Here is a 24,135-nt window from a genome sequence, read left to right on the forward strand (position 1 = left end):
CCCCTCTCCCGTCTCCCTCCCCTCTCCCGTCTCCCTCCCCTCTCCCGTCTCCCTCCCCTCTCCCGTCTCCCTCCCCTCTCCCGTCTCCCTCCCCTCTCCCGTCTCCCTCCCCTCTCCCGTCTCCCTCCCCTCTCCCGTCTCCCTCCCCTCTCCCGTCTCCCTCCCCTCTCCCGTCTCCCTCCCCTCTCCCGTCTCCCTCCCCTCTCCCGTCTCCCTCCCCTCTCCCGTCTCCCTCCCCTCTCCCGTCTCCCTCCCCTCTCCCGTCTCCCTCCCCTCTCCCGTCTCCCCCCCCTCTCCCGTCTCCCCCCCTCTCCCGTCTCCCCCCCTCTCCCGTCTCCCCCCCCTCTCCCGTCCCCCTCCCCTCTCCCGTCCCCCTCCCCTCTCCCGTCCCCCTCCCCCGTCTCCCGTCCCCCTCCCCCCGTCTCCCGTGCCCCTCCCCCCGTCTCCCGTCCCCCTCCCCCCGTCTCCCGTCCCCCTCCCCCCGTCTCCCGTCCCCCTCCCCCCGTCTCCCGTCCCCCTCCCCCCGTCTCCCGTCCCCCTCCCCCCGTCTCCCGTCCCCCTCCCCCCCTCTCCCGTCTCCCTCCCCCCTCTCCCGTCTCCCTCCCCCCTCTCCCGTCTCCCTCCCCCCTCTCCCGTCTCCCTCCCCCCTCTCCCGTCTCCCTCCCCCCTCTCCCTCTCCCTCCCCCCTCTCCCTCTCCCTCCCCCCTCTCCCGTCTCCCTCCCCCTCTCCCGTCTCCCTCCCCCCTCTCCCGTCTCCCTCCCCCCTCTCCCGTCTCCCTCCCCCCTCTCCCGTCTCCCTCCCCCTCTCCCTCCCCCCTCTCCCGTCTCCCTCCCCCCTCTCCCGTCTCCCTCCCCCCTCTCCCGTCTCCCTCCCCCCTCTCCCTCCCCCGTCTCCCTCCCCCCTCCCCCGTCTCCCTCCCCCCTCCCCCGTCTCCCTCCCCCGTCTCCCTCCCCCGTCTCCCTCCCCCGTCTCCCTCCCCCGTCTCCCTCCCCCCTCTCCCTCCCCCCCTCCCCCGTCGCCCTCCCCCCTCCCCCGTCGCCCTCCCACGTCGCCCTCCCCCCTCCCCGTCGCCCTCCCCCCTCTCACGTCGCCCTCCCCCCTCTCACGTCGCCCTCCCCCCTCTCTCGCTCCCCTCTCTCGCTCCCCTCTCTCGCTCTCCCCTCTTCCTCCCCCTCTCCACTCCCTCCGCCTCTCACCCCGTCCAGTATGACACCTACTTTGTTAGTAGCCATGAGTTAGTACTGATTATTCCAAGGAACCATCGGTATCTATTTCTCTGTGTTCTTCAAGAATATAACAATGCAAAGATCACTTACACTTGCAGCTCTAAAACTGTCCAGAGGATGGGATATTCGTTTGCATCTCCTGCTGCTCAGTAACATTTGTTGTCAGGAAAGTGTAATGTCTTTATACTGGAGCTGATATCCATTAACAGAGCCCTAAATTTGATTAATGAAGCATCCTTCAAATCCAATACAATTTGTATTGGCTCAACAAACAGTCTCCAAGCTATTGATTGTAGTTTGCTGGAGCAGTGAATGTTACCTAGTGACTGGAAAAAAGCAGAGGTCATTCCCATTTTCAAGAAGGTTCGTTGGACAAATGCACGTAATCATTGGCGTATGTTGTTGATATCAATCTGTTGTGGAATTACAGTGCATTTTTTATGCTCAAGAATTATATCAGTTGTGCAGGACGGAAATCTCTTCTATAAAAATCAGCAAGGATTCCACAGACAGAGATCTTACGAAACGTGGCCACTGTGTTCCTTCACGAGATCCATAGCACTGTAGACAATTGCACTTAGGTCAATGCCTTATTCCCTGACTTCAGGAAAGCATTTGACACCACCTGGCACTGCCATTTACTGAAAAACAAATGAGCTTATTGAGTGTTGTACCAGATTTGTGACCAGAAGAAAGACTTCGTTGCAGATAGAACTCAACAAGTTGCTCTTAACAGAAAAAACTTGATAGATGTTAAGGGTAATTTCCAGACTACCCTAAGGAAGTGTGATGGACTTTTGCTGTTTACATCTTGTAGAAAATGTCAGAAACTCTTTAAGACAGTCCACAGATGCGTTGGTTGTCTTTAAGAAAGTAGCAATGCCAGAAGACAGTATTGATTTGCAGAATGAACTACAGAGGACTTATGAATGGTACATGTTCTGGCAGTTGACCCTCAACCTAAATAACTGTAACATACTACACATACCTGGGAAAAGAAATCCTTTGCTGTACAGCTACACTGTTTATGACAAATTACTGGAAGCAGGTAAGAATGAATAAGTTAGTGATACTTAAAGTACCCCACACACCATCAGATGACTTCTGGCATATTGATGTACATATAAATGTTGTTACTCTTGTCACAATGCGGTATCTGCTACTTATGGCTAACAGCTCAGTTGTTTCTGTCTGGATCCTAACTCGTGTTAGAATTCAGAAGAACAAACTGGTTGATCATTTGGGTAGAGAAATGATTACTCACCCAACATGCGCTTTGACGATCCCGGGTGGGGATCTACAGGTGCAGATAATACTTCTGCTTATTCAAAGATGGAATTAACTCTGCACTGTTAAAGAGATTACACCTGCCTTGTGTTCCTTCTTCCTTTCCTCACAGAAGGAATCCACTGTCATACTTCGTCTCTGCACCAGTCATACAAGGTTAACCTGCACTTTTATTTGAAGCAGTGAATCACCCACATGTTCTTGTAGAGCCATGTAGGCAGTAGCTCACTTCCTGATGGAATTCCCCCTCTTGGCTCTTCAAACCAGGTTTATACTTCCAGGTTATTTGCCCCTCTCTCTGTAAACTATGTATGGAAAGTTAAACTGGTCCTTTGTTTCCTCCAAGAAAGTGCTTTTTATTCTCAGATCAAGCATTATAAACCACTTTCTGGAGCAGGGTTGGGGTGGTTGAGATTGGGGGTATCTACTGCTCACACTTGGCCTGGGGTCTCTCGATCCTACCTCCTCTGCCAGCTGTCTTGACTTTGTTTTTAATTACTTTTCAAATATCATTAGTCCTTTTTCTGCCACAGTATATTTTTCTTTTTTAGAAGTGCCCATTCATACAGCACTCCATCGTACAGCACTTAAGGAGTCGTTATCCTTATACTAACAGTTCAAAAGATACTAACAGTTCAAAAGATACTAACAGTTCAAAAGATTTCTATGCTTCCAAGTGAGTGGGTTCCGTTCCTATTTTTAACACTTTCACCATATCAAATCAGGGTTGGGCATTCCCACCGCATGGTGAGCTCCAGGTGACTCCCAGCTGTGTCCACCCATCAGTCAACTTCATTCTCTCTCTCATCCTTCTGTACTATTGTCTGCCTACTGGTGTTCATCATGCTTTCAGCCTTTTCACTTTAACTTTTAGAGAACTCCTGTGGAACTGCCTAAAAGGAATTGTTTCTACTGTCTTACTCCTGTGATGGCTCAGCAATGGATCAAATGGGGGGAGGTGGCTTCCATCACAGATGAGCCTTGGGGGGGGGGGGGGGGGAGTCACTTGTATGTAAGCATGACCTGTGTATGCTGTCAAGTCACTTTAATGTGGCCACCTGTTGAAAACCTGTTTCTCATTTGAGAAGCCACAGCGTAAACAGCCCAATTGATGAGATTCCGCAGATTCTTGATTACGTTTAAATCTGGAGGGGGGGGGGGGGCTGGCCTGAGGAGTACAGTAAACTCATCCTGGTGCTTTTAAAACCACACACGTACACTGGGTATGTGACACAATGCATTTTACTGCTGGTGGATGCCATCATACTGGGTACCCAAGGGAAGATGTATACTTTTGTTGATCAACGGTGCTGTCCAGAATGGCAAGATCACCTAGATAGTACCCTCCGACCTGTACACTTTCGACTATTGTTGCAGGGTGTTTGCTGTCAGACATTTCACACCGTACACACCAACAGTCATCTGTCCAATGGAGCATAAAACTTGACTCATCTAAAAAGTCATCCTGTTGCCACTCAGTATGTCCACGCATACTTGCGCAGTAGTTCCACTACATGCCCCTGCCCTGTGCTGAAAGTTTCAAGTTCCACATTGAGTTATGACACTACAGATTTTTTATCTAGTTTGCTGAACCCACACGTCTTCCTGCTTGTTTTAGTTGTCCTTTGTAATCGTTGTTACGTCAACCGCTTCATGGTCATTGATACCAGTTTCGATGTGGACGTCCTCAAAGAGGTCAGGTCTATTTGTTCCATCAGATCCAATATATTTCGATCATGAGTGGGGTTCCTAACTATCTCTTCAAGGTAGTTTTTCAGGGAAATCATTTAGCAAAGGTTCTCAGGATGTCTTGTCATGCCCACCACTAATAAAACTGTAATTTTCTCTATTAATTGTTGGATGATTAAAATCTCCGCCTGTGATTATAGGTTCGCCCCGATAGCTGAGTGGTCAGTGCGGCAGTCTGTCATGCCGAGGGGCCGGGTTCAATCCCGGCTGTGTCAGAGATTTTCTCCGCTCAGGGACTAGATGTTGTGTTGTCCTCATTATCATTTCATCATCATCAGTGGAAGGCAAATGGAAACCACCACTGGAATCACTTCCCTAGACGCTCATGCGGTGGACCTCTCTGATGAGGCTTCCCCCATGAAGAGACCTGCTGTAAGGCAGAACACAAAGTTAGTTAGTATGATTATAGTGTGATTGAGGAACTCATGCAAGTGAACTGAGGTTTTCCCTAAAGTTGTCGGTCACTTCAGGAGATAAGTGGTGGGCGATAGAAGGATCCCATTATCATTTTATCCCCACCCCTGAGTCTTGCCCATGCACTCTCACATGCAACTCCAATTTCTACCTTAGTGAATTTGAGTTTCTTGTCTACTGTGACAAGTACACGTTTTCCATTTCCCATTTAGCTAACCTTTCGATATACATTTAAATTTCTTCCAAAAATCTCACTGCTATCTGTTTCAGGTTTCAACCAGCTTTCTGTACATAGTATTATGTGATCTTCACTGCTTTTCATAAATGCTTCAAACTGTGACTCCTTGTTATGAATGCTTGGGTAGTTTACCATTAGGATTTTAGTACTGTTACCTGTGAGAGGCATTTCTTTCGATCTTGCACTGATACTCCTGGGTTTCCTACTACAGCTATCATTATCTTGATTGGATGGAGAGTCACCTAGTCTAAGAAAACCCTTGTGTGCATGCCACATACAGTAAGCTACCTGAGTGGCAGCCTCTGGTATGTAGTGCACACCTGACCTATTTCAGATCTATGGCACAAGTCCAGGAAGCCGCAGCCTGTCTTGCACAGAACCTTCAAAATGTCTAGTTCAGTTCTTCCACTCGACTGGGAACCAAAGGGCTATAATCGGTTCTGGGGACAATGCTGCAAATTTTAAAGCTTCATTGAAACTTCACATGCAATGCTGGTCTTCTCAAATTTCTCTGCTAGTCACTGGAATGACCCAAGAATGACAGGCATCATTTGTTCGAACCTGCGCCACAATCTGCAGTTGGTTGTACCGTGTCCCCTTAATATCTGCTGGAATATCTTCTTCAACTTGTTAAATGAGGCACCCAGACATACACACTGAGTGCACCTGGTGTCCTTTCTTGTCCCTTGCTGCCATTTCTCTAAGGGGTACCATCATTCTCCACATGTTTAAACTGCTGAAGTTTAATAGACCCCTACCCTTTTATGTTTGCCTCCTCCTGGCACTGGACAAAACAGATGTCCTGAAAATAGGTGAAGTGAATCCCACTGACTCAGTTTCAATTTCACTGAAAGACAGCACCTCAAACTTGTTGGTTAGCAGGATCAGTACCACACGCTGAGTCTTCCATGATCCACATCCACCCTGCACACGTAGATTAGTAATGACAGATCATGTACTTTCTGCAGAGGAGACAGGATCCACGGGAGAGGATAGTACTTGAGGTACCTCTGCTACAGGTATCACAGGTACACAACTCTCCGGAGCTCTTCCAGCACACCAATTTGCATTAGCTGCCAATCGTTGACAGTAGTCAGGGCAATTTCCAGCAGCTTACATCAACCAACTCATCCTGTTTTAGAGAACAGCATTCACAGTGGAGCTGCATTTTGGTTGGTGCAGTGTGTAGCAGGGCTTTGAACAAATAAATTTAAATTAAGCCTACTGATTATCTTTTAATTTGATGAGCTAAAAAGTTGCTAATTCCCTATAAGAATTGAAGCAAATACACAAAATGAGATTTTCGTTAAGGCAACACACAAACCTGTGGTAAGAACTGCTAGTTTCCTAAAACGTTTTGATGTTCATTATAGTTGTTAGCAAACTTGAAAACATAGTTAATTTATGATAAATACAGATAATATATATGGCTACTCCTTTTTAAGGAAAACTAGATGTAACACAGTATGTTAGTTTGAAAATCTGCTACAGTGACTAAATCACAGATGTTGATTTGCTACAAGTTGCTTGTAGATTATGCAAAGGACAATGGTAGCTTCTGAAAATTATCAGAAATGCGCATTTCTGTCCTTGGTCCAAAAGCCAGTGATCATGCTTTTTGAACATCAAATAAATCACTCCATTTCCACACCACAATGACAACTACACTGTCTTGTGTCCCCCCAGACATACTTTATATACCCTCCACACTTGTGTTTCCATGTGCTGACTGTGAATGGTTATTGCATGTTGACATCAAATATAGTCGGTGGTCACATTAATGTGATTGGACTGTGTAATTTTATCAACTGTGCAGTTATTTCCCATCTCTTGCATGAATATTGTTCTCAGTAGCTCTTTTTTACCACTACTGAATATTATCATATTTCAGTCAGATTTATAGCTGTTTTACTAACTTCAAAGGGAGTAATCCATAATCTAGGGACTGATGCCCTTATTGTTTAGCCCCTTGACTCCCAACCACGCAACCAACTCCTCCTGTAGCAGTACTCACAACATAAAATTTTTACTGTGAGGATTGTAAAAGTCAACAGCAACTCTTAAATTCTTAAATTCTTTGTTAGAGTATTATCTTGTAATTTTTTTTCCCCATCCATGAGTGCCAGTATTAAACCAGTCTTAAATTGGTAGCTACTGTTCAACATTTAAAATGGTGTTTGTGTGTCATAAATGCAGAATAATGTTCCCAGGTGCTAATTACTGTTTTGTTTGAAATAGATGACACTCAGCACATTAGGCGAAATTCCTTTGAAGACATTTCTGATGAGGATGATGAACATACTGGCGGTAGAGGAAGTGGAGGCGGCGGAAACTCTAGCCAGTCTGAAGCTGAATATGAAACGTGTGATTCAGGTGTGAGTGAGAGGTCTTCATTAAGTGACGAAGGGGAAAGATCATCAAGCAAAAACAGGTATGACTTTCTATCAGCAGTTTTTGCTTGTGATGTATTATATCACATTTATAAGTATTTGGTACAAGACATCCAGAAAAATTCCAGTAAGTGCCCTGGTGAATGAAATTTCAAGTTTTTGTGAGAAAGTTTGTTATTTCATATCTGTATTTGTTTTATAAAGTTAAATTAATCTTTCTAGTAATCTGGTTGTTCTTTGGTATGGCTTTCAACAGGTATCTCAGAATATGTAAGACTGGTCACTGAGTGTATAGAAATCATTCTCTAGTAAAGTTAGTTACCCTCTGACCAATATCATCACTCACCGGATAGCGGTGCTTGATTGTTTAATGTTTCTTTTGTTGATGACAGAATAACCTCCTGTGAGGTACATTATTAAAACCAAATAAAAACTTGGTATGCGACTGTTATCTTTAATCATTCAAAACAAACTTACATTACTGTCCATTACCCCATACATTTATGCTGATTAATAGCAACTCCTGTGGTTGTTATAATAAAAATTTACACCTTCTGGTCCACAGGGCCACTTTGCCTTCAATTTAACCAGTAATTCGGCATGTCAGTTTTTGTAATGGTCACTCAAGATTTTGAGAAAATGCCAGTTCTGACTGTTCCAAAAACTTGTCTTCATGTGATATCAAATTACTTTCTCTCAAGGTCTATGGACTGTTTCAAAGCTCCTACAGAATGGTACATAATGTGTCATCTTCGGAAGATTATTTAGGAATGTATTATAGACTAATCCAACATCTTTCAACGAAGTAATTCAAAAGGATTTTATTTTCGATTTCTTGCCGATTATTTGACATTTCACTAAGAGAAAGCATTTATGGACCTAAGTATTTTGGATAATATGTATCAGTTATCTGTTTGATACTAAAAGACCCACAATAATATAGCAATTTGTGCTTCTGAGTGTATAAAACTTGTTACTCACATTTTATCTCCAGCACCAGTCCTCAGTAGTAAGAAAATGGCTTTGTTTATATGATTAAAATTCTGGCTGGTACATTCTGTTTCATTGACACTGCCAATACTGTTGCTTTCTGAATACATTTTTTCAGAATCTTATTATGGAGGTATGTTTAGTTCCCCAGATCACCTGAATTTAATCCTAGTAGTACTGAGTGAGTCAGAGTATCTTGGATCCTGTTTTGATCTGTCATCATGAGTTTTTGGCAGCATTGAGTGAGCTCAAAGCTGGATGACACCCGGATGCTCTTGGTGTATCGAAAATGTTATGTCATAAAATGCCAAAGCAGATAGTTCCTTTATAAAATGAGAAATGCAAGTTCTTTTTTGTCAGTGTATGTACACTACCCACCATAGCTTGGAAACACAAAGTGATTATGGACAATGGAAAGGGAATATATTGTAAAATTGCATTTTATTGTCTTGTAAATGTTTATTAAGCTCAAACCGTACTTAGGTAAATGCAGCTATAAAATATTAAGATTCCTCAAAATAGTCAGCCTTTGCTTTAATCACTGCCTAACATACTCTCGGCATGTGACAGGTCAAGTTTACGAGGTTTCAGTTGGAATTAGTCTCTCTTCTTGCTGCTGGACCTCCCACAGGTGTGTCACACTCATAATTCCCCATTTTCAAATCATCCTGTCCACCTTGTCCCACAATAACGCAATTGGGTCACAATTAGGGGACAGGGGAGGCCATTCCACATTTTTTTAAATTTTCTGAATCTCTGTGTAGACTTCACACAGTTTTGACAAAATGGGATGTATGTTTTAGGTTGTCATCTTGCTGCAAAACGATCCTTTTTCCAATCAGTCGCAAGCCAGATGTCTTGGCTCATTTCTGTAGAATAGCATAATAATCCTTTTTGTTAATTTTTCCATCTACTTTATCCAAATCAATTTTATTGCATCCGAAAGAGCCCCTTACAATCACAGAACCTCTTCCATCCTTCACACTTGGAATTATGCACTGAGGGTTCAAGCATCCATGGAGTAAATGGCATATGAATTGTCGGTGTCTACTTCCAGATATTTTAAACTTGGGTTCATCAGTGAATAAGGCTGTTTTCCAATTCATTGCTATCGGATGTGCTGTAGCCCATTGAATCCTTTTTTTTCTTGTTAAGAGGGCACAATGATGGTTTCCTTGCTGCTAGATAACCCTGGAGGCTGCCAATTGCAGTTTCACTGTTGACTCACTCACTGGTGTATCCCAAGTTGTGTTTAGTTCAGCAGTCAATTCTTGGGCAGTTTTGAATCTATTATGTTAATTGGTCACTACCAAATACTTTTCCTGGTGTTTGATATTTTCCTGGATGCTCCTGAACAATGATGATCATTATAGGTGCCTATATCTCGATACCAGTGTACAGTCTTAAGAACTCCACTGATGGAAATCTTTAATTTCTTTGATATTTATTGAGCAGTATACCTTCTTGGTGCAGAGTGATTACCTTTACCTGTAAATCATTAGGAATCTGGCAATTTGCCACCATTTTCAGTTACTTTCGCTATATGTACCACATCCTTTCGTGGCATGTTGAACTGCAACTGAACAGAACTGTAAACAACTTACCCATACACAGTCGTGCTGCCTGCTGGCACCACGTGGCATGTTTAGTGGAAAGCGTGGGCAGGTAAAATCAGTTTATATAAAACTGTGCCGTATCAATGTGTATTTATTTATACAATAATTATCTGTACAATATTGAAAGTGACATAATTAATTGTTATTTGAGCATACTATTCTTTATTCTAACCAATAACTTGAGTAGATCACTCCCACCTTGCTACATTGTAATAGGCAGCATGATGTTTCAAAACTTATTAAGAGTAGTGTGTGCATCTCATAACATGATAGTGATGGAAAGCTCGTACTTTGACATAACACAAGTGAAGCCTGAAGGGAGCATATATTAATTTTTTGAAAAGAAACTTGCACTTTGTTCAAAGAGTAGTTGTGAAGTAGTATTTGTTTTTTAATTCAAGGCTCTACAGTATTCACAGATCCAGATCTCCATCTCCTTCTGAACGTGGGTCACGTCTGTGCAAACCTACTTCAGCAGCTTGCAATCGTGGGCCTTCCTGTTTGCCGTCTTCTGCTCCTGGGCCTGGAGCGTCACGCAAGAAACACCCTGTTAAGCACCGGAGTATCATTTCTGATGTATTTGACGGAAAGCTGCTGAGTTCTGTGCAGTGCCTTACATGCGATAGGGTTGGTACATGAAGGTGGTATGTCATTTGTGTACTTAGTGTTTTTGTCTGTGTGTATAATGGTGTGACTTGGGTTTCTGACAGATATCAACACGTGTTGAGACTTTCCAAGACCTATCATTGCCGATTCCAAGCAGAGACCACATTCACATGTTACATCAAGGCTCCTTAACTCCACAGAAAGGAGGGCTCTCAGCTTGTTCTGATGTCTACACAGGAGACCAGGTGAGGTCATTTCTGTCAGTAACAGCATGCTGCATGACTGTATTAATGAGATTCAAGACAGGAGGATGGGCAGCATTGGTTGTGTCTGAGTTTAACTGTTTGAACTCTGTAATGTCAAGTGGTACCATGTGCGATTTTATTTATGATGAGTCATCATGACTTGGATGTAATTGCCAGCACTATGCTGGCAGCTGACTGGGCCGCAAGCAGTCGAACACGTCTAGTAAATATGTTAATATGTTTGCCCATTCCAGTGGATAGGCTGTGCACCTGGTCAAGAATATTCTACTTACACTTTAATTTCACATTTTAGCCAGCCAATGTCTCGCTATTTTCATGGTTTCAAACTGTTTTTGTTTTACTGATTTTAATAATGTGTGTACAACTACAGAAATAATGTGGTTTTCATCCTTACATGCAACTCCTCTTTATGAGATGAAACAGCATTGGTGGCGGTGTTATCTGTGTAAAACTGTATAGAAAGCAACTGCAATACTGTAGCCACATAAATGAACAATACCCTCCTGATTTTATAGACAGCGGAATTGTCTGCCACCACTTCCGAACCAGACAGCAACGACACACACACACACACACACACACACACACACACACACACACACACACACTGCAATGATTTAGACTGTGCTAGTGAAAATGTTGTGCCCAAGCGAAGATGACAGCAATGTGAATGGATTTTAATAGCAACATGACTCTACAAAAATTACAAATTAAATTCTCTTTGCAAAAGGTAAAAGTGTACCTGGACCAACCAAACCAGGTACATAAAGAATATATGTGGAAATAAGCAAGAAAACTCCCATTGATTAGTAAGTAATAACACTGAGATATGTCTAAGTGAAAATATAAACAATGTACTCATGTTGCTCTGCAGTGACATTAATGTGTTTTGAAATAATGCTGTCTGTTGACCATATACTCGGTTGGGGTATAATTAACCCACAGCTATTACAGAGGTCTAATGTGGGATGTAATTATCATACGGTGGCAAAACTTGGTAGATATGCTAATGCATTAATGCAAAACTGATTTTATTTACATTGGAAAAAAAAAAATAGTTCAAGTTCTGGCCAGAAGGTGCAAATCTGGTGCTGTACACTGTTTGCGTGATGGTGTGACATCCATGCTGTCATTTGACAAGCCATATTGTGAAAAAATGGTATGGCTATTTTGAAGAGAGACCGTTTGCTGTTAGTGAAACTGTTTTATGTGAACTGCAGTAATTACAGTGCTGCATTAATAGTGTCACTGACTGAAAGGTCTGAGGAGCGGCCCGATGTCATTACACGGTTTAATGATGATGGTAATGAAATTTGAAAACGCTAGTGAGCTGGGTGTGGCATCTGGAAGAGGTAGGCATCCTATCCTGGTGGAAGTAATTAACAAGGTTGATGTTGCTGTAACTGACAATGCAGCAAGTGCCCTGGATAGCACTAGTGCTAGTGCTCGTGCAGTGTGCCAAGAATTGTCCGTCCCATGGTCAACAGCATGTAAAGTTTGCAGTCTACATTACACTGCTACCTATACAAGGTCCCGATGGTGCACCAACTGAAACCTCATGATGCGTAGCAGTGTTCTGAATTTTCTCTTTGGTTTCTGGCATGCATCGAAGTTGACGAGGTGCAGCTGGACAATGTTCTGTGGACTCATGAGGCACATTTAATACTACAAGGTGCAATGAATACACAGAACTAACAAATTTTATGTATTGTCAAACTGCATGCTGTGTATAAAGAGCCATTGCACTTGCTGTATGTGACTGTACGGTGTGGATTCACAAGCACCTTTATTCTCAGTCTGCTCTTCTTTGAAGACAATGCACCCAGAGTGCCTATTAGGTGTATCACAACATTTGCATATTATCAAAACCCCCTTGTACAGCATGCGATTCCTGCTCTGGAATAGTGCAACTGTGTGGAAACTACTGTTTTCATGAAAGATGGGGGCAACACCTCATGTCATTTGCCTAGTGAAAGATCTCCTTAATGCGTACTTCAAATCTCCGGAAGTACTTCCACATGCATGGCCTGCAACATCAACTGATCTGGATCCATGCAACTTTTGGCAGGGACATGTTCATCCTTACCTGATCTGAAAGCCAGTATACAGGAACACAGTGCTCTGATTCCACCAGAACTGCTGCGAGCAACTGTTGATCACGTTGTTTTACAGATGCATCATCTATTTGACATCTCCGGTGCTTGTGTCGAACAAATTGTGTTAGAACATTTCTATTCATCTTTCTTACATTCACAGCACCAGATTTGCATGTGATTGCCACAATTGGAACTAATTTTTTTCCAGCAAAAATCAGTTCCGCATATATACTTTATTATATGTACGATGTGTTGCTGCCATATGGTAATTACAGCCCACACTAGACATCTGTGAGTAGCTGCACTTTAATTATAACCAACTGGTACATGTGTTATATGAGTAAGTTTTCAAGTCAACCTTGTGAACTACTCGTGTAAATAGTCTTGTACTTGCTCAGTTTGTCAAGTCACAACAAGATCAAAAATACCAACTTTGTGACATGTGAGAAATTATTTTCATTTACACTCACACAGTAGCTACTGGCAATCGTTATTTGACTTTACACAAATAAAATATAAAACTGCATAATCACTGTTTCAAAGGCTGATTCATAGTTACTAATAACATGTAATACAACTACATGCTAAACAGCCATACAGACCAGGCGATAATGAATTTAGTACTTCCAAGTTCAGGCTAATAAATAGGTACTATAATCTTCACCGTCTGACAGGTTTGTTATGAAATGATCCATAGTACAGTTCCTACTAATTTCTTGTTGATAAAAGTCTGCCTGTAATTTTTCTGTATGCTTTTCACCATACCCCTATGCAGAAATCGTGACACTCTCGATCACTATATGCAGAAGACTCTGATATGGTGGCAATCTGATTACTTGGTGCCCATCTTGTTTGGCATCTTCTTCTATTTATAGTTATGGTAGGCACAGATGTTGACTCTACAATAAGTATTTTCAGGTCAAGGCTCTTCAGTAACTCTCTCATCTGTACCATATCTCTAGTACAGGCTGCCATTGACACCTATTTTGCTTTTATTGTGCTCAGTGCAGCAGCAGCTTGTTTCATACTCTTCCAGTACATCAGAAATCTTGCCAGTATTGTCCAAAGCCTGGTAATACTTTTGTGATCATTTACACGAGTAGCCCCGTCAGCCTCAGTAAATGCTTAAGTATTTGTCCAATGGGATAATATGTAAGTTTGTATTGCCCTGTTTCCTTCACATATCTTAGTACCCCTTTCGTTGCATTCCAGTTATTCGTGTTAAATTTTGAACACATTGTGACAACTTTATCACTGAGAAAACTATGTCTGGTCAAGTTATCTGTAAGAGGTGATGGGATCATCATCACCCTTCTCGTCAAGGAAATTTGGTTACATTTCCATCAGTCTCTCAGCTCCCGTAGCATTTTTAAGTCGCAGTCTGTCGAGTATGTGATTAATTTCCTCCATCTGAGAAATACTAATAATTCCGTCTTCACTCCTAACTTGGGTGACACCAAGCCTGTGTGCTTGGTTTTGAAGGAGCATAATATCGAATTAATCCCAGTTTTTCTAGTGATTTATGTAAATCATAATTCTAGGATCTACTGCTTTGTTTCAGTCCATATATTGACTTGTTTAACTTTTAAACAAAACTTTCTTGGCCTTTCTTGATAAAACCTTCTGGCTGGAGATTTATGCATTTTCCTTTAATTTGCTGTGCAGATATGCACTCTTTGCACTGTACTGATCAGTAGGGCAATTTTTCTCAGTGCAGTCTTCTATCAATTGACGAATTGTTTCAAAATTTAAAACAGAAGAATAAATCTTGTTATAGTCTACACCTTCTACTTGGCTGAAGTCTTTTGCAGCTAAACAAGCTTTAAAAATTTGCTTCTCACCTGTTTTCTTCTTCTTAAATACCGATCTGTTCTTTACAGGAATTACACCAGATGGTGGATGACCAATTTACAAACATCATGATTCTTCAAGAAGTTAATTTTTGCATTGATTGCAACTATCCATTCCGCTACCTCATCAGGAAGTCATTGTTACTTTCTCACACAAAGTTCATTTTTTGTTCTTCAGTTGGAATGACGTGTCGTTCACTGACACTTGCTTAAACCTTTTTGTTATATCCTTTCTTACCCTTTAAAGTTGTCATGGAGTTTCCGCACTTTTCTGTTTTATCCAAAGTTTCCTCCTTATCTGATAAATCATAAAATTCCTCTGCAGTGCTCGAATCTTCTTTCACTTCATATTTAATCTTCAATACTTGGAAATGGTAATACACCTTCATTGTACAGTCTAGCAAATTCTTTCTGATGTGTATTTTCATTTGAGCATTTACCATTCAAAATTGTTTGAACATACAGTTCCTAGATATCACAACCTGTTTAGTTTCTGGCATTCAGATCCTATATCCATGGCCATATAAAGAGGGTCTGAGAAGAATGCTTTTTTCTGTCCTTGCTGATAATTTAGAACATTTTATCTTTTTAGGTATAACTTTACATCATATCACTGTAGGTTTTTTATTAACCACAATTTGTAAGTTGTATTTTCATTGTGGCTACTTGTAACACGATTTCTTATGTATGCCTCAGTGTGCATCAGCTCAGCCCAAGAACTCTTCGGAAAATTGCTTCCTAACAACAGCAACAGTACTTAATCGTATTGTATTGTGTTATATATTTATTGGTCCTGTGAATCATACATTGTACAGGGGTACATAATTATATAGGATAAGTCAAATAATTACAATAAAGTTTAAAAGAAAACTGTTGTATAGTTTCCAGTATATAGCAATATAAGTTTAACATATGGGAATAACATTTCACAAATACACACATAAATTTTACACATACACATTTCTTACTTTCGGCCTTGATTATCAGATACACACATATATGTAATAGTACACAGATTAATCTACATGCATACATTTATTTTGGCCTTAATTGTATAACCTATTTAAATTTTTCACATATTTACATTGTACATAAAAATTCATCAACATTATAGTAGCAATTCTGTAGCAAGTAGCCACTCACTCAGTCACTCCGTTAACACACTGTTTTGAGGTGTTCAGCTATATCACTTTTCTGCGGTGTACATGTTGTCATTAGTTCAAGCTGAATTCATTCAGATTCACAGAACTGTAACCGTTTGCATGAACAGAGCTCTAGGCCATTACTAGTGTCTATTTTCTTCAAGTATTTACCAGTTTGTTTTTTCACTTTAATCTTTCATTTCTTGAACTCTTCAAATACTTCATCCTTATTTTTTTTTAAATGCACAAATATGTTTGTGCATCATATGTGACACTCACTAAATATCTGTTGCCTCCCAAACTTGGAATATCAGTAGCTCCCAAGAGATCACTATGAACAAATTCTAAAGTGGTTGTTCATTCCTTTGAATTTTATAATGAAGTATTTGGAAACAGTCTTTGTATCAGTTAACCCACCAGTCAGTCATCACATGTGTTTATTTTGCCTTTTTCTTAGTCCAAACAGAGAACTGCTTCCAAGGCTAGTGATTTTGTGTTAAATTCATTGTTTCTCAATATGTTTATTGATCGCCTGTTGTCTGCACTTGCCTTCATTTCTTGTAATATAAATGATCTGTCTGTCTGTTTAATGAGCAGTTTTCTAGATTCATCATAGATCTTATAACCTTCTTTACCGAAAGTAACCTTTCCGTCGTTTGCGGTGAGCTGCCTTACAGATAAGATTGCGTGGTTGATCTTGGGTACAAGAGAGGAATTTTAAGCTTAAAATTCTTTAGCCAAACCTTTATTGTTAATTATCTTTGCACTTACTGCACCTTTCCCCATGGTTTCTGCTTTTATGCCATCAGCTGAAGTTATGATTTCAACTAAAATATTTTTATCAACAGCTCAAAAATAATTTTCATTTAGAACCATGTTATGAATTGCCCCGGAACCCACTATCCTGCTGTCACTATTCAGTGTAACTGTGACACAGGAAGCACTCATACTAACAGCACCTCATATCTTCGCTCTCGCTCAAATTTCACCTTCTCAGGATGATCTCTGAATACGTGATCAACTTTGCGGCAGCTGCAGCAAACGGAAGTACCTTTCCATGTTGTTTCTTTCTTCATTTGTTCCTTTCCTATGTCATCTTATTCTGTAAATGGCATTTTCATTACCTTAATATCGCAATTAAACAAAACTGTAACTAAAGCTTCCCATTCATCCGGAAGTCCTCGTAAAATAGTCATTATAGATTCTGCAAGATGCCATTGTTGCACCAAACCTCCATAAAAGTTTATAAATACTTCTGGAGTAAAGGAGATGACTCACCAAAGACCAGAAGCATTGAGTCGTTGACAGGCATGCATAAAAAAGAAAGGTTGCCTGATTTTTAAAGGTCTCCTTTACTCAGAAAGTATTTACTTTCTACCAGAATTTTCCTACAAAATTATACCTCCATAAAAGTTTTTCAATTTAGGCCTGAGTCTGTAGAAAGCAGTATAGGCAACATACGGTACCACTGATGACTGCTTCCCACTCGAGACCACGCAAGTTACGTTAATCCTTTCCTACACTACCTTTATTAATTGACATGTAGGATTACTTGCTACTTCTTTTCTGTGAATCTCTCATTTTTTATGTCCATCGAATCAGTTCTTGTAGCAGATTGAATTCTTTAGAAGATGCAAGCAGGCAACCTCTGATAATCAACATGAAATAAGTTCCATGATACCAAAAAGATGCATTTATTAGCGAACATCATAAAACAGTTTACAGTGAAGTAACTGAAACAATTTTTCACATAAAGTTACTGACAGCCGAGAGCATGGGTAAGACGACTAGTACAGAGAACAGACTCGGATTACACCCACTCATAAACTATCACAAATGAACTGGCTCTGAGAACATTCTGTCACCGACTGGTGAGATTGGCATGCAGCCGAATCTTTTGCATGCTTCATAATTATTTGTACATTATTGGTAGTTTAATAATATTAGTTTCATTATTGATTTAACTAGTTTACTGCAGAGTATTAGTGTCTTATTAAAACTCTGATGACACAAAGGCTCCTCCAAGTATTTGATGTGTCAAAAGAATGGACTATGATAACTATTATTTAACAAAGAAAATCCTCAGTTACGAGTGTAAATGTTTGCGATTCCCCCATATATGGATCACGAGGCACGATACCTTCTCATCGCTGACTACCTCTTCTCATTCCAGTGATCCACTACTGCACCATATGGTCCATCTGTTACTGAAATCTACATGGGAAACAGCATCTCATTTGATGCTGTTGCATTCTGCAGTGCTGATTAAGGGAGTGAATTACTTCTGCAAGCTGCTGCATCCTAATAAAATGTAAAATTTAGAAAATAAAATACCGTCCAAAATAAGAAGAATGTTACAATTTTGATCCTCAGGTTCATCACCAATTTTCACTAGATCTACCACAGTTTTGTTTCAGTCCTAGATAATTTTCCATAGATTCACAGTTCTTCATTTTTGGTGAATATAATTTTTGTCTTAGTTGCACAGTGCAGAGTTTGCTATCCTCTGGGGCATATCATTTTTGAGGTTCTTCCCACACTGTTTTTGGGTTGTCAGATTTTGTGTATGCATTTGCTGCTTGTCCTATGTGGAAACTACAGTTTCTGCTAGTGCTTTTCATTGACGTGGTATATATGCCTCCTCAGCAACAATTAATGCAGCTTCACCAGGTTCTGTCTTGGCAGGTTCAGTTACAGCCCACAAATTAGAATCTTATCAGAATAATTTTCATTTGATACAATAAGGATGCATAATTAACTCCATTTAGTTTCTCAATGCTGTGTCTATTCATCATTCTCTCTTATATTTTACATATCTCTGTACTTTTGTTAAAAGAAAACGTTTTCTTTCCCACAAAATTCACAAGCACAGATCGGCACCAATTAAGTTTTCCAAATGTGTCATGCAAAAATATTCAGTTGTTTTAGCCAAACATCTTGTCTTTGCTATGTTTGTGAGTTTTAGATTGGATCATTGGTACCAACTCACTTTTTTTTTTTTTTTTTTTTTAGCATTTCCGGGCCCATAATCAGTGTAGAATAAAATGGTCGTATTACATACATTAATATTCATTAATCCAAAAGAATCACAGAGAAACAAAATTTCTTTTTTACTGGAACAGAGGGTTCAGTTTTATTTTTAAACATCGAAGATAATCCAATCGTGTCACAAAATGGGATAAATAAAGGAGCTCTCGTCCACTTGTTTAACTCTTAAGAAATACACTGTATGTCATCTCACTGTGGTAATCCTCATGAATCAACTGTGAAGCCTTTAAATATTAGTTTACTTGGAGGGGTAAACCCAGTGTCTGTTGACCCTGCATGTATGATAATAATGTGACTTTCCTAGCAGAACTTTCAGACCACTGTCCATTTTCCAGTACTTTGATCTTGGAGCTGCAGTATAATTCCTCTCCCTGAGGAATTTTCTCCCAGTATTCATCTTATGATATTGGAAGACCATGTCGTCGTGTGAGGATCAGAGGAATGTAACTCCATTTTAGCTACTTTACAGGAGGTTAAAAAAACGATATTTTAAGAAGTACATTTCGTTTTTCAGTGACTAATACAAACTTTATAGAAAAATTTCTACACTACACATACATACACTTAAAAATCTGTCAGATGATAATATATTTATAAAAATGGTTCTTACTGGACTACCACTATTACAGGGTGTATACGACCCGGTACAAGCGGGAAATCCGGGAAAAATCGGGGAATTTTTTCATCCGGGAGAAAATCAGGAAAAACCCGGGAATTTTTCGAAATTCCGGGAATTTTTCATTGTTTTAGCTTTCAGTTAAATTTTTGTAATTTTGACTGCAGAATTGATTCTCTAGCAGAGAATGTTATTGTATCTTGCTACTGGAGAATGATACTGCAGCAATAAAATATAAACGATTTACAACAACAAAACATCGAGCACGCACAAGCGTCTGCAAATAGCAAAAATATATCAAAGGCCATAGGGCGCAGACTGTAATTCTTCGTAACAATAAACTGCTTGCTATGAGCATGACGTCACAACTGTTCACATTAGGTTCGTTTGACCAGTTGCCAGCGGTATGTTGCGCATTCGCATTTGACTCGCGTATAAGCAGTACCTTCTCCCGCTTCCCGCTACTTCAAGTTTGGCTGTTAGCTGTATCGGTATTAGCAGCAAGCAGCCAGATGCAAACGAGAATATTTATCTCGTGCGCCCTAGCTGCCAGATTCGCGCTTGCACAGAGTTGTTTGAGTTGTAGTGGGGAGGGGGTTAGTCTCCACGTGACCCGTGTTTACGTTAAGTGATTTCGCTGCTTCTCTTCGTGTACAGCTCCCACGTCAAATGAAAACAAAACGGATTTCTGTGGCCAGGAGCTATCAAGTGAATTAAAATACATTCACGTAATTACAGAGGGCAAAAATATATTATTAATTTCAGTTTTCTGATTTTATTTTATTTACAAGTTAGTAGCAGTCAAGCATTAATCGCCTTGCAGAACGATGAAGTTATTTTTGCAAGTTTGCTTAAGAAATTTGGCTTTATTAATCTTTCCGCTGAAGCAATCATTTTATTTGAAACAAAGTGTTTCATTCTACAGTATTGGCTAGTTCCAACTGTTCACTGAATTTCAAGTGCAATTTCAAGTACACGTTATGATCTTCTGCCATGTATGGCATTATGCCATAATAAAGAACCAAAAATGAGATCATAGAGTACTGGCACTCCAAGAAAATTTACATCCCAAAAACCACACTGAAAAGCTTAATATCATATGGGACCTACTTCATTGTGAATCTGGAAAAAGCCAATTTGCACTTCAAGCCGAATTATGCATTTTAGTATGGTTTACGAAATTCTGATGCTCTTTGTAATATCCTCCGATGCACTGCTTCTTTTATGGTGTAATGTAAGCTCTCTTAGTGCTTTATACACACGAACATGCCAGCTTCCTACACCGCTGCAGTTGCACACGCACAATAATGCCTATTTTCTGGCGCTCTCTGGCAACTGGTAAATCGAACCTATTTCTAACAGTCTCCGGATAGTATTGCGAACGGTGGTTAGAAAAGTGTTACTTTCAAAGTAAATTTCTTTTTACACAAGATGAATTATGTTGTGTGTGAGAAAGTGGGATGGATCTCTAAATCACAGAGCGTTCGAAACTGAACAGTTTGAGGACCAGCCACTTACAAGAATTTCGAGCCGAGACATTTATGTCATAATTTTAAATTTACTGTCATATTTGTGTGATGTAACTTAAAGTATAACACACGCAAAAAAAGATCAATATTACATGTGAAAGCTTAGCTTCTGTTGTAGCGTGTTAATCTTGAAGACCAATATTATATGTGAAAGCTTAGCTTTTCTTGTAGATATATGGTACTGTGTACATTAATGTATACCGTTAACTTTTCCTCTTGTGTGTTCGCACTATGTAACCAGTGATCTTGCTGCTGGGTGACTATAACACGTGTACTTTGCTCTGAATAGCTGCTGTCATCGGCTGGCGAGATCTCGTGGCTTGAGATATGACTTACTTAAAAAAGGACATCGCAACCTCGGTTTCAACGCTCCAGAAACTAACACGCTGTGTTGGGTGCAATTCGAATTTATACTTTCATAATACGAAAATATGCAGTGTATATGATGCTGCAAATCGAAGGTCTTTCCAAAACTTATCTCCTTTTTTTTTTTAAAGTCTCTCCAAAACTTCTCTGCCCTGTCTTTTCTTTTTTTCCGGGAAGTTCTACGCGATTGTATAAAACGTTAACCATTCAAAGGATTGATAAGTTTTACAGTTCCGAGGGAAAATCTACGGAAAACCTACTGTCACTTAGCACAAAAAAAGTGTGTTTTTGACCGGGAAAAAGCATATTTTTTAAACGGGATATCCGGGAGAAATCCGGGAATAATCCGGGAATTTTTTTTCCTTGTCCCCGTATACACCCTGTATTAATTTTTAATATGGTGCTAAGGAGATACGTCTTTATGATCCTAAGTGAATAAATCTACATAGAGGGTTTACACTTTGGAGATATGCATTTGGTTTGCCAAAATAAAACTTACAAAGGTAATTTACTCATTAAAACAGATAGGGTACAGTAAAAGTAAAAACATATGAGTGGAATTTGTACCTACATCACCAATGAATGTTCACTTTCTAGCTAACTTCATCACAACTGTTGCCACCACAGTATGAATCTCCAGCTATTTCTACTTGAAGACTCTTGCAAAATGCGTGGTACTGTTCCCTGATAATGCCATTGCGGCTTAGATCCAGGAGGTCTTTTACCTTCTCTTCCTGAAGTTTCAGTGCTCCTTGGTATTTCGGTTCCAACTGGAAGATTGTATCGGAATTTTGGGATTTTCTGGAAACTGGCAAACTTCTGAATTGCTGATTATGGAAATGCTCGAAAAAGATGTGATTAACATCACTTTTGAGGTATTGAAGTTGCGTCACTTTAAGCCATTGTACTTGATTTCCTTCACTGTCAATTTTAGTATTCTTAAACTTTTCCTTCTGCATAGCACCAAAATCCAAAAAGTCCTTCTGGTCCATTTCAGTGACTTCATACAGTCTGTTTTGTAGCAGTTTGAACAACAGTATACCACCCTGAAGGGTCATAAATATTAACATTTTTTTGCAGCCCTCTCTACATGGGCATGGACTGAATCACACTCCATTAAAGAGTGGCCAGGCTCAAAAAAGCACGGCTGTATCACTAGGATGTTCAGTGTTTGGACAGCAGGAAGGAACATGGTACTCATGTTGACATTTTGGTTTTGTTCACCACAAGTGTCGGGAACAAAACAACTGGACGGCCATCTGCAATCTTCTGGAGCTCTTGAAATACACATGATGCTACTTCAGTTGAGCCACGTTTAGCCACACCTTCATGCCACGTGTAATTTCTAGCTTTCCTGGTAACAGTATTGTATACTGTGAGGTTTTATACCGCTAGTCTTCTTTTGTAAAAAATTGCTTTAGCTGCTATGTGTGGACAGTATCTCTCAGCTTCTAGGTCAAACTCCAGTAAATGACATTCTCCTGCTTTGGCCCGCTCCTTCAATTCATTTTTTATTATCCTAGCAGCCTCCTTTCTCTTTAGGTGTTCTGAGTGCTGGTCTTTCTCTGCCTCTTGATTTTCTTCAGAGAGATTTTTAAAGCGATAGCAGTGGTCACATACATCTTTTCTTGGTACATGAAAGCCTAAGTTAAACTCTGTATTGAATATTTCTCTGTAAAGCCAATATTTTTCAGCAGTAACCTGTTCCTCTTCGCAACGTTTCTTTTATAGTTCGTGCATTATTTGTATATTCAAATCTCCTGGTAAGAACTGTCGCACAGTGCTCTGTCGGCAGTAATGTGATGGAATGGTAGGAAATGATTTTATATGGTTCCTTATTCTCTCCCTTGCCTTGTTGGATCTCCTTATACCTGGACGATGATGACCCCCTCTTGGCAGCAGACAGAATCATGTTGCTGCTGTCCCTTTTCTTCTGTATATATCGCACAAATGTTTCTGATATATTAAAAATGCTAAGGAAAAACCCTAGACACACTTGAACTTCACTACCATTTTTCAGGAGAATGTATTTCTTTGTGACATTTCTTCGAGACTGTGCACGTGCAGAACGTGACCTTGCTTTAGGTACCACCTTAATAAGTGCAGCTAAATACTGTCGCTGCTTTTCTAAATCTTTCATCATCCATAATCCTTGGAACATCTGTCTCCCTTCACTCTCGCTGATGTTCTTGCTACACTTTATCGGGCATTTGGAACAATCCTTGTACTTAAATGTTGTGGCTGGTACTTCTTTATTAGCAGTTGACTTGTATACCTTTCCTGACTGCCTATTCATTTTTCTTATGTTCTTTTTCCACTTGCCAGTGTTCTTACTTTTTTTTCTTGTTTTATTTTCCTTACCAACTTAATTTCCTCTGTCAGATTGCCCATGTTCTTGATCATTAGACTCAACGGTCACTGGATTAACTTCTTCCTGTTGCATGTTCATTAACATCACAAAACCTTTGCCCACACAAATTGAAGAATCAGGACTGAATAGCTGATTTGTCGGTGAACGTGGATTTCCGTATTGTATTTCCTTTGTAACATTGCCTGGAAAGGAGAAAATTATATTACTGGCGTTAGTGCCTTATCTAGCATAATATACCACATTAATCAACTATGAATCATATAGTCCCATTGTATTTTAAAAATTATGACTTGCGATAATTATGACAAACTGTACCACTTCACCCAAAGACAAC

General features: G+C 40.3%; 1 protein-coding gene across 2 annotated transcripts in view; it reads left to right on the forward strand.

Moving 5' to 3' along the window:
• LOC126194827 (ubiquitin carboxyl-terminal hydrolase 20) overlaps positions 1–24,135 on the forward strand; it is a 186,111-nt gene that overhangs the window by 41,995 nt on the left and 119,981 nt on the right. The window contains exons 7-9 of one of the 2 annotated variants that reach the window (XM_049933156.1): positions 7,154–7,346; positions 10,313–10,538; positions 10,622–10,762. In XM_049933156.1, coding sequence (XP_049789113.1) covers positions 7,154–7,346; positions 10,313–10,538; positions 10,622–10,762 — 560 coding nt within the window. The remainder of the gene's footprint in view (positions 1–7,153; positions 7,347–10,312; positions 10,539–10,621; positions 10,763–24,135) is intronic. The other variant, XM_049933157.1, reaches the window with a different exon arrangement.

Source organism: Schistocerca nitens, chromosome 7 (assembly GCF_023898315.1).
Source record: "Schistocerca nitens isolate TAMUIC-IGC-003100 chromosome 7, iqSchNite1.1, whole genome shotgun sequence".
Taxonomy (NCBI): domain Eukaryota; kingdom Metazoa; phylum Arthropoda; class Insecta; order Orthoptera; family Acrididae; genus Schistocerca; species Schistocerca nitens.